Here is an 11,336-nt window from a genome sequence, read left to right as displayed (position 1 = left end):
CCCTTGTGTGTTGATAGCTGATCATTCTTAATCCATTAAGATTTATTTAGTCGTTTACAATGCAAAATAGGTTTGCACTGGTCACTTGTGCCATTTGAAAATGTCCACCAGGTTAAGTGCAGAATGTAGTCCATTAGTCTTCCTTGACTATATGTATTAATTGCATTTAAAATCAAGTTAATGTGGATGTGAAAGTGAGGTAACTATCAATATATGACAAAGCAACCCTACTTACATAAGTTACATCATTGATTGTAACATTTAGTAAAAGTTAGTGTACTTTTTAACATCTTCTGTGTAGGTCTTATCATGGAGTATATTTTTATTGTGCTTTTGGATAGCACTAAATATGCAAAGCAGTAAAGGAATACATTTAATTTTGCAAGTAATTGTTTGAAGCAGAGGTATAGAAGGGTTACAGAACAGTGTTTTATCTGCCCTCTTTCTCACTGCAACTTTAAATGAAATGTTTTCTAAGGCTTTGCTTATTCACATAAATAGTAATGTGGAGACTTTTATTAATAGTTAATGGGAAGAAGGCTTTCTCTTCCAATCTCTATTTTCATATTTGTGGTCTTCTTTTTATAGAACCTTTTCTTCCCATTTGTATCACAGTAGATGCAGTTTAATAACAAAGTTATTTAGGTTATTGGGAGTGATGGCAGAGGGAAATGGCCTACTGCACCAACTGTATGAACACTTCTTGTAACATTGGTGAGGCAAAGTACAGCATTGCCAGCGTCTCACCTGTCCCAGGGTAACAACAGGTACATAAAAGCACAGCCACACATTTTCCCTTTTAGTGTTCTGATTATGTGCTTTTAAAAAAGTCTTTTATCAGCGTCTGGATGTCCATAAATATGTTTATTTACGTGTGTGTGTATGTATGTGTAACCATCACAAACGCCTTTTCTTTTTTTAATTAAGTAATCAGTGATGGTTTGGGGTGACAGAGGGAAGGGAAGGGAAAGTTGCAGAAAGATACAACTAATAATTTCCATTAATAGAAAAATAATGTTTCAAAATACCATTAAATAATGTAGGAGATTTTCACATTGCAAATGAAAAGGAAGCTTTGCTAGAGAGGACCTAACAAGTAAGTCCATCACATGTTGACAAGTGAAAATGAGGAAGCGTAAAGAAAATAAAAGGAGTAGTAGAGGTGGAAGACTTTTTAGTTTGCAATTGATGGAGGTCCCATAAACTTAATTAACAATCAACATCTGAGGAAAAATCACCTGCAACCACATCATCTTTGTTTCTTTTCTCATCAGATTTCTCAGTTAATGGCAGTTGTGTCCAATGCAAGGATGGTGTATTACTCCTCCTGTCCTAAGCATAGGAGGAAATGGTATGATGACATTTCATGGGGCTCTGGTCACTTTGTATTGGGCCTGAGCTAGGAACACAGCTATGCCTGCAGGTGCAGGTGATGTTGCCTTTGGCTGGCCTAAAGCTGAGACAGTGAACTTTTTCTTACAGCTTTGGGTCTGTATTATCCTAATGTAAAGCAGCTCGAGTCTTTTTTTACAAAACAGTAGAATGGTTTGTGTCTGCCTGACCTGAACTCTTAAGTTTAGTCTAGTTTTCAATTTAGTGTGGTGGTAGTGTTTTTTGTTTGTTTTGTTGTTTTTGTTGTATTTTTGTTTTGTTTGTTGTTGGTTGGTTTGGTTTTCCCCCAGTCGTTAAAAGCCGTATTGTTTCCTGCTACCATCAGAAAATGTACATTTGTTTTTCATGCCATAACTTGTGGGTAAAGTAGTTTGGTGGTATTTTTGGCTTTTTTTTTTTTTTTTTTTGAGTAATGTGGTTGAAAAGATGACATAATGAAAGTATTTTTCTCTTTTTTTCTGAGAACTAAAAGCCAAATGTGAATCCAGTAGTATCACAGTTTAAAACAGCATAAGAGAAGCACTGAAGTTGATGATAAATATGGCTAAGAAATGGTTAAGTGCTTTACATTGTTTTAGAGAGCTTTATGGCAAATACAGATTTTTTTTTCTCCCATTAATTTAAATCTTAATCTAATGTCTTCATTTCTAGTATAAAATGTTGGCTTGTTCCATCCAAGAACATACTGGAACAAATTTGGCACCAGCAACCTAAAAGGGAGATACACTGCTTTTGTTTCAGGTGATAAGTACTGACTGGAGCCTGCCAGCACTTGAATTTTCATGGAGTTTAAACGGAGATGTTAACAGATATTCAGCTCTGGATCTGAGAAAAAATCAAAACCCCTCAAGGCCTCAGTGATTTTTGGATGAGAGCAGTCAACAGAATAATACATTTCTGTATTGTCAGCACACTGTAGTCACGATTGTTCTGAACTCGAGTTCTTCACAAAGGAGTCATGTAAAGGGAAAACAGCAAAGGTCTTGTATGGAAGCCCTGTGGGACACCTGCAGTAACAGAATGAGGAACGAATTTACAATTTAATCAGTAGGAGAGAAACTAAGGGAACATAGGATAGAATCCACTTGGTATTTGAATTCTGTGAGAAAAAAGAGCAGTATAATCGCCAACAACTATGGCCTTGTTGTCATTAATTGTCCAACTAAAGATCCTAAGTTAAAACGTCAACTTTTAGTAGTCTTTTAATGCAAAGACGGGGGTGTTCTTTTTGCACTGGTCTCTGTAGAATGCAGTGTTGATTTGAAATGTCACCAAATTAATGATTAATTCAGTTTTATCAGGATCATTTAAATAAACTGGGTTTTTTTCAGTGTGATGGATAGAATGTGATTGCTGTGAGCTGAAGTCTGAACCTGCTTTTGACATTTAAACATATAAAGCTGACTAGATATAACCATTGAGGTGCTAAATATATTTTACATCTACTTCCAACAGTAGAAATGGAAGTATTAAGAGATCTGGCTTCATTGTCATTGAACTGTGAAATATTCAACCTTGTCTGCCCGTGCTTAGTACTGTTGACTTTTTTATTTCAGTTAGGAGATTAAAATTAAATGCTTCATTTTTCGTTAGCTTTTGGGAATTAAATTGAAATTTAAGACTCTAAAAATTTTTACTAAGATCCTCAATTTCACCAGTGGATTCTTGGAGGATGTTCTATTTTCAAGGGCAAAGCAAAAAGGTTCATTGATCAAGTATGATACAGTGCAACATTTTTCTTATCAGAGCTCTTTATGTATATTTATTAAAGATCCCATATTTCATATTATGCTTAACTGTATTGGAAGAAGTACTTCACAAAACATATACTAAACATAATATGGAGACTCTGTGACCATATTGTACTTACTTTTAACTGCAATTCTATGATTTTGATTTATTGATTTAAGGATTTAGTAGTCAGAAAATTGGAAAGTGCTTCTAGAATGCTGCATAATAACCTGAGGACTGACATGTGCCCAATTTAACTATGTCAGTAAAAAAGATGTTTTTCCATCTCGAGAGATCATCACCATTAATTAAGATAGACAAATAATTTGACTTTTTGCTGAACTGATGTGATACAAGAAATAGGCTGATACTTTTTCCTTGGAGAAATAATTTCAGAGTTCTTTGGTCTGCAGCAGACATTTAATATTAAAGTTTGTTCTTGAAATAAATAATAGCCAAAATGTCAATACTTCTGGTTTGCAGAATAATCATAAATTCTTGACCATAAAACAGTCATAAAGGCATAATATTTTATCCACTGTATATTCATACATTGCATGCCATTACAATAGCTAGGTGATGAATCATTTGCTGTGTGTGACAGAACAAATCTGAAATACCGATGCTAATGTGAAATCTATTCAAAGTTGGAAGACTTGTAATATTACTTTACTTTAAAGATATTTGCTGAAAAAACAAGTACATTTTGCAGTTTAAACCAATACCAAGCCACTTTAAGACCATTACCTGAGTTTCAGCATTTGGCAAAGGTGTAGAACAACTTTGGCTATCTTGTTGAAATTTTATCTGGTAGATTTTCATCTCATTTTAATATATTTTGTGAGCTTTTTAATGATAAGAAAAAAGACCAGATTAAGAGAGCATAAGTGATCTTGAATTTAAGGAAACTTTAATGAGTAATGTATAGCATATACTGTCCGTGTCTTGGGAGTTATAAATTTATGTACAAGATACTTTTTTTATTAGGCAAAAATCTCAAGCAGGTTAAATGTGGAATAGGTTTTCAAAAGGTTATTTTTCCTCAGGAATTTTTATTTCTTTAACCGTGGGTGATATTTTATTCTAATTCAACTCATATCTTATGCTAAATTTTACTTAGGATCAAAGCCATTCAAGTGCAAGATATGCCACTTTGCAACAGCTCAGCTTGGAGATGCCAGAAACCATGTCAAGAGGCACCTTGGGATGAGGGAATACAAGTGTCATGTCTGTGGGTGAGTAAATTGAAACAGTCTCCACCATGCTTAACCAGGAGAAGAGCGCAGAATATGCATTGTTTCAGAATTGAAAACTGTGATGTGAGCAAGAGTGGCTAAAATTATGCATGCATATCCTCCTTTCCATTGTTATGGTAAATTCCTTAAATACAGTTATGACATTCTTTTCCCACTTCTAATCCTGCACTGAAGATGAGCAATTTTATGGGCTACAAGGTCAATTTGAACCTGTAATCTGTAAATTGACTAAATTATAGGATGTTCATTCACATTGCCAGGGAGAACTGTAAATTCCATTTAAAGACATAAAAAATATATAATATAGACTTTACTGTGTGGGGTTTTTTCTTTTGCTATACTGTTATAATTTTAGTACCATTAACAGATTTCTGGACTCCATTAGGGTTTTCATTCTTTATGAAAACAAAACAGAAGACAGATTTTTCAAACAAACGGATCTAAAATATTGCAGGCATAAGACTTTTAAAATAAATTGAAGTCTTTTATGTGCGCTTGTGTTCCTGTTTGTTACCCAAAAAATCTTGTTTTCTTTTTACAATCGTTATTTCCTCAGAAGGATCGTTCATAATGTTTAATTGTCCTTCAAATGTGTTGCATTTAATAGGAGGCATTGAGACTCCTTAATGCAAAACTAATTAATTTAGCAGAAATGTTTAAAAGGTTTTAAAATGCCATGGCATATATGGTACATCATAGGACATTCAAAGTTGGATTTTAATACCCTAGTTCTGATTAAAAATATATTTTAATGTTATTATGCTGAAGAAATGAACTAATATATGCATCATATAAAAGCATTTTACTCAAACCTATGTAACCTGCTATAGCAGTCTTATGGCTAATGTGTAGAAGAGCACAGGTTCAATTAGATGGTGCAGTGCACACATGCATGGTGTGGTGTGATGCTGGGGATAATATTCAGCAGGAGGAGGTTTTTCAGCCTTAGTGTACCGATCTACTGCAGGACAAAGTGAGTTAGACATTTTAGAAGACAAGTGAATCTTCAGCTGAAGATGCAGCTGAGTGATTTTCACTGATTCATCTCTCTGTTTTTCAAATAATTTTGCATGCAGCATTATGAGATATTTTGGATGGGTTTACTCACTTAAGAAAATTAATCGCCAACTTCTTGAAACAAGAAATAAAAATGTGTGAGCCCAATTCTTAAGTCCACTGTATATGTGTAGTAGAATAACTTGTCCTACTCCTTATTTGGAAGCATGGTTAAAATGAAGTAGGGTATTTTATATTGTTTTAAAAATCTTACTTACTGTCTCTACTTTATGAATTGCAAAGAATTTGACATGGAAGATAGTTAAAAACTACAGATCCACAGAAGTGTTTAGCAAAGGCTAAACTCTCTTCTTTAGAAGTTGTTCACAAACTTGACATTGGTTGTTGGTTCAATTCCCTTTTAACTTAAACTGAAAAATCATCATATTATTGGACTATTTCATTGTGAGAGGAAAAGCAAAAAAAAAAATTCATACCAGCTAATACGATATCTTTTATAAAAGAAAGAAGAGAATTAAAATTATTAGGATTTGGCATAGTACCTCATTTTTTCAAAAACTCATTCTATCACTTCAGGATTGACATGTCTGACAGAACCTGTCTCAGAAATTGCTCAACTCTCTGTTGGGATTCACAACATTTATGCAAGAGAGAGAGCAAAACATGCATGAATGATTTAAACTTTAGATTGAAATGTAGTCACTTTCCTAAGCTCATCGCTTACTCTATATTGCTGACATGTCATACCTGGTAGCCAAGCAGGTACTTATTTTCCATTTTTGTGTATTTTTAATTTTCATCAACAACGTGGACCTATGCTATTTAGATATGGCAAAACAACTGGCTGAAGAGACATACACCACAATACCCATGCTTACAAATATCTGATTTATATCCCTGTTTAAATAATCATCACATTTCATTTAATGTGCACCAAAAATGTATTTTAACAATCATGTAATAACACTGATTTATCTGGGAAAGTCATTTTTTGCACTGTAGCTAACAGTCCTGAAGAATTGAGCGGGATTAGGAGGAGGAATGACCAGAGGAGTTTGAACTACAGTCCATATAATGAATATACCATCTTATATGTGGAAGAGGAGAAAAAAAGTGTTAATAGCCTGTGCTGTATTTGTGCTCCTTTAATTGAAAGGACTGGGTAGCGTGTTGGCTAAAAAAATAAAGTAGCAACATAAAAAAAATAAAATTGCTAGGATTGGCTATCGGATTAGTGGCACTGTAGAGCATTGGTACATTAACACCACTGACAATGTCAATTCATTATCATTGATGGCTAAATAATCTTAGAAATGCTCAGTGGACCTATTAGTTCCTGAACATAAGCAGCTCATGCTGCATTTCTTCATTAGCTTTAATTGCTATAAATTTTACCTTTTTAAAAATCATGCTTTAAAAGGTGAAGTGATCTTTCAGGAACATTAACTCTGTAATTTTGTCACAAACAGAAGGTCCTGCACTATGTTTTCTTTTCTACAGTAGTTAATATTCTATCCTCTGACTTTTAGATTCTCAGTAATAAGCCCTCTGCTAGTTGTGAGGATAAATTGTGTTTCAAAAGCTTTTGAGTCTGCTTGGGCACTTTTTAAAGGTGAAATGTCAGTGCAACATCATGGTGTGGTCTCAAAATACCACCTTTTTTAAAGAAAAATTATTTCTAAATTTTGGTCTTAAGAAAAAAGGCAAAAAGCGTATTTTTGGTGTTGTTTTAGGAAGGGTTTGCTGTGTCTCAGTTTTCCAAATGATCCTCATATTTACATGCTACAAAGTACACAATATATAATTCAGCTAGTTGTTGAAAAAGGCAGTAATTTTGCTGTGTTGTTTTATTTTTTTTTAATTGAAGTGCAGGGTTTGTTTTTCTTCAGCTGCACAGCAGAAACTACATGACACAGAAATTGGACACCGCTAATGTTTTAACATTTGGAATAAACCGTCTGCTACTCATTGCCTTATCGCAGATGTGTGTTAATTGTTTTCTTTTCCATATCCATGGCTGTAAAATATATCCCATTATTTCAGGGGTAATGTCTATTTTCTGTGGGTAGCAAAGTGCTTCATATTTGAATTTCATTTCTGAAAGTCTGACTCTGAAATTGGCTGATAACCCTGGGTTAGGTGAGCAAATCTTGGTTGCCCAGCATTTAAAATTTTTGTTTCATTTGCCTGGTGAAAAGGCTTATCGTGCACGTCTCAAATTTTATCCCTTAGGTAGGACATGAAAAATGCATTGTTCTGCAACTGAGATTTGGAACAGAATTTATAGGCAATGTTTGATTTAAAAAAATGTCTATTATGCCTTTGCCTTTTTCTTGCTTTTGCTTTTAGAAACACAGTTTTGGGGTATGTAGTTACATGTTTCAAGTAAGAGTGGCTTCTTCCTTTTTTTTTTTCCTCTCTCCTTTTTGACCACTTAAAAACTGATTGAAGAAGATGGGTGTAAGGTAGGTTTGGATTGTTAGGAAAATTTAAAACATGCACATAAACTTTTTTTGCTATCTTCCTACAAATTGAAAGGGCATTTGTAGCTATGTCTTTATTATGTTTAGTGCACATACAGTATTTAATATATAATAGTCATGTGTTTTGAGAACAAAAGTAAGCCTTTGTAGACACAAAGGAATTAGGAGGGGGGTCAAAAAGATTGGATTTTTTCTGTATTTTGCTAGAGTAGTTATGTCTTGTAGGTTTTGGATGTGATGTTTTGGGGTGGTTGTGTTCCCCCCCCCCTTCGTTGTTTTGGTCTTTTGGTAGCTCGAGGTATTAATATTTAATTACTTTCTGCTCCTTAGTTCTCTATTTGCTTTGAAACTCCTTTTCTCAATTAATTCTGGAGATATCATAAGATGTTCTGATAAATAAGTGTTTTGCTAAATTTGGTTGTTTTTTAAAGCCTCATATAAATAAGCTTTGGGGACAGTTATAGTGTCCCAAGAATGGAAATAGCCTCACTTCTGCTGCTGTTGTTAATGTTAAAGATCTGTGTAAAGTTCACTATTTTAATGACACTGGTTGCTTGGAGAATGTCTAAACAAAACTACTCACCTATATTGAGCATAGTGACTGATAGATCTTCTTTCTTGATAGATAAGGATGTGCTTTGACCAGCTGCATCAAAAAAACTTGGCTGTACTCCTGTGTGTTGTGTTTTGAAAAATCTTCTAGGTTTTCAGATTTTTCAACTGATTACTAATAATTTCAGGCTAGTTTTTGGGAAAGACTTCGCTTAAGATTGCTTTTAGCAAGCAAAAAGACTTATTCATAAATTTATTGATAGGAGCAGGAAAATTATATTTTCAAGGATGCCTTAATGTACTGTAATGTAAATTAATTATTTATACTTTTGCAGTTTGGGAAATCTTAAATAGAAAGTTGCTACTCTAGTAAAACTATTTTTGTGTGGTATTACCTAGTTTTTGTGCATTAGAAGGGATCTCTGTGTAGATGATTATAATGTCACTTTCTGACCTTTGCAGCTTGAATAATTGTAAATCATTGCTTCATAACGTGTCAGAGAATGTCTGTACTAGGGAATTAAATGGCAGAATATAATAGACCAAATTATTGCCTGTCATGTTTTCAACAACACAGTTAGTATTTGAGTTACACTTAATCATTACGTGCATTAGCAACTTCATTGGAATCCAGCTTCAGGCTGAGCATGAAATACATTACATTATTTAAACCTCTAATGGTAGAAGTCATTTATTTGTGTTGAAGTGTACAACATGCAGAGTTTCATAAAGCAAGGAACACTTGAGAGCTTAATTTATCCAAATCAAAGTCTAAATGCAGATAAACACAAGTGGCAAAAATTAGTAATTTTTATAGTCTGGAAATATTTAAAAATACATGGTTGTGGGTAATTGTAGGCAGCAGGAATAAATTAAAACCACTATTTTTAGTCAGCTCTGAGAATTAAAGCTGTTTTATATCTAAATAATCAAATGCATCATGAAATTGCATTTTTGAACGAACAATTAATTATACACATCATATCTACAGATGTGTCCAAACAAAAAATATATGTTTGGTGCAGCTGTTTAGATCAGAGATAATTGCATGTGAAGTGAATGTTCCAGAGCCAGCTTAGTTTCTCTATCTGCATTTTGCCATTTGGTCCTATCATATACTTGTGTCCACGTTTACTTCAGTAAAGAAAAATGAGGTGAACCTACATAACAGCTTTCCAAACTTGCATATGTTTTAAAAAAAATTAACAAGAAAATGCTAGAAAAATATATGAAGTTAGGTAACATCTTGCCATTTTTTGTTCAGTTATCTTAAAATTTTGTTAGATTTGCAAACCTGGCCATCAGTATATAGTCTCTCTTTTTAGTATTTAAGAAAACTACTTGAAGTAGAGGCAATTAACTTTTATTCAGAAATGCTCCCAGCACCTTTAAACAACTGGTACAGATCCCAGGATGTGTTGTGCAAGACCATCCTGGCCTGGAAGTCTGCCGTGAAGCGGTGGAATTGGCTGGTGGGAGACTCCTATACAGGCAGTAGAAGGACTCTTCTGTTTGAGAATGCTCTAACAATTGATACAGAAAAGTCAAGACCAACTTTCCCCCTTAATAAAATGGGTTTTTAGCACTTTGTTTGCTAAATGGGATAATATTAATGATTTAGTTGTGCTTGATGAAGAGACGAGGGGCATACTTAAGTTGGTATTTGGAGACAGTGATTCAGACGAATATCCCAGCTGCATAGAGTCCCCCAATTCAATGCACTTCCAAATGGCAGCTATCGAGATGCACAGAGGTGTGGCACCTGTAACTACTGCTTTTACAGACGTGCCCTTTTAATATTTTACTTTACTGTAGATTGCTTTGATGTACAAGATAATGCACTTCTTCTAGGCCACAGGCACCTCACTCTGAACACATCTTGTGGCCACACAGGGCAGGTCTGAGCCCTTTCTGAGGGTGCAGGCGTTGTGACTAATGGGAAATAGTCTGATGGTGCAAAAATTGGTGTTTAACACTTAGTGCTAAGGCAAGTAGCAGTCCTAAAATACAGTATCCCAGCTGAAAAAGGGACTTCTGTCCTTATCATCATGGTTTAGAAAGATTGGCCCACAGGTTGAGAAAAATACTGTTAAAAGTTGGCAGAAGGAGGTGGCAAAAAAGTGAACTCTGTTTTGGTGACCAGGAGAAGAAAGGGGATGACAGTTGTTGGTGTGAGTGGTAGGTATTGACAGGGAGAGAGGTTTGCTTGATTAAAATTGTGGATGGGTTGTTTTGTCTGTAGGCTGAAGTAGCATGGTTTGGATTTATGTCCAGAATTCAGAAACTTTGCATTTGTTTCATTTTTCGGTTTAATCATTTGTGTGTAGGAATTGCATCAAGCTCCTAATTTGGCTGTGATTTTCCTTGCTGCTTTTAATAACATTACTTTGAAATTTAGAGGAAAAATAAGTGACCCTAGTGTTTATCAATCAATATCCCTTCCCTACTCCAGGGTTTGGTAAGGGAATTGGGATGTTACCCAGAAGCGGACAAAGTAGACTCTGATTTATGTTTTACATCTTTAACTGTAAGGTGTTGGAATGCCCTTGGTTTTAACCAAATTTAATCTATAAGAATTGACTGCTGAATCAGTCTGTTGAGGCGTCTTGGACTTTTTTTGTGTCCAGTTTTACTTGCCTCAAATGTATTACTGTAACATAGCTTCTTCAGTGGTTACTGCTCAATTCATTGGAACACCCCAGAATCTCAGAGGATGCTGTGTGCAGTGCATCCACGTCTTCTTTCACAGTTAAATTGTCTGTTTGAAAACGGACTTCACTTCCTTTTTCTTTCCAGTGATTTTTCCTCCTGTTTGCACTGTAATGACTGGAAATTGGTTTGCTGGGTTTACTACAAGCAGAATCAAACCGATAGATTTTAAGCACTTCAGGGCAATTAATCTTAC

General features: G+C 34.6%; 1 protein-coding gene across 1 annotated transcript in view; it reads left to right on the top strand.

The window, feature by feature from the left end:
- Positions 1–11,336, top strand: part of ZNF407 (zinc finger protein 407) — a 335,350-nt gene that overhangs the window by 33,321 nt on the left and 290,693 nt on the right. The window contains exon 4 of the mRNA XM_042048657.1: positions 4,244–4,358. Coding sequence (XP_041904591.1) covers positions 4,244–4,358 — 115 coding nt within the window. The remainder of the gene's footprint in view (positions 1–4,243; positions 4,359–11,336) is intronic.

The sequence above is a fragment of the Corvus kubaryi genome, unplaced genomic scaffold (genome assembly GCF_017639235.1).
Source record: "Corvus kubaryi isolate FWS band 111438036 unplaced genomic scaffold, C.kubaryi_AGA036_p1.0 68, whole genome shotgun sequence".
Lineage (NCBI taxonomy): Eukaryota > Metazoa > Chordata > Aves > Passeriformes > Corvidae > Corvus > Corvus kubaryi.
This window is presented reverse-complemented; position numbering and strand designations above follow the sequence as displayed.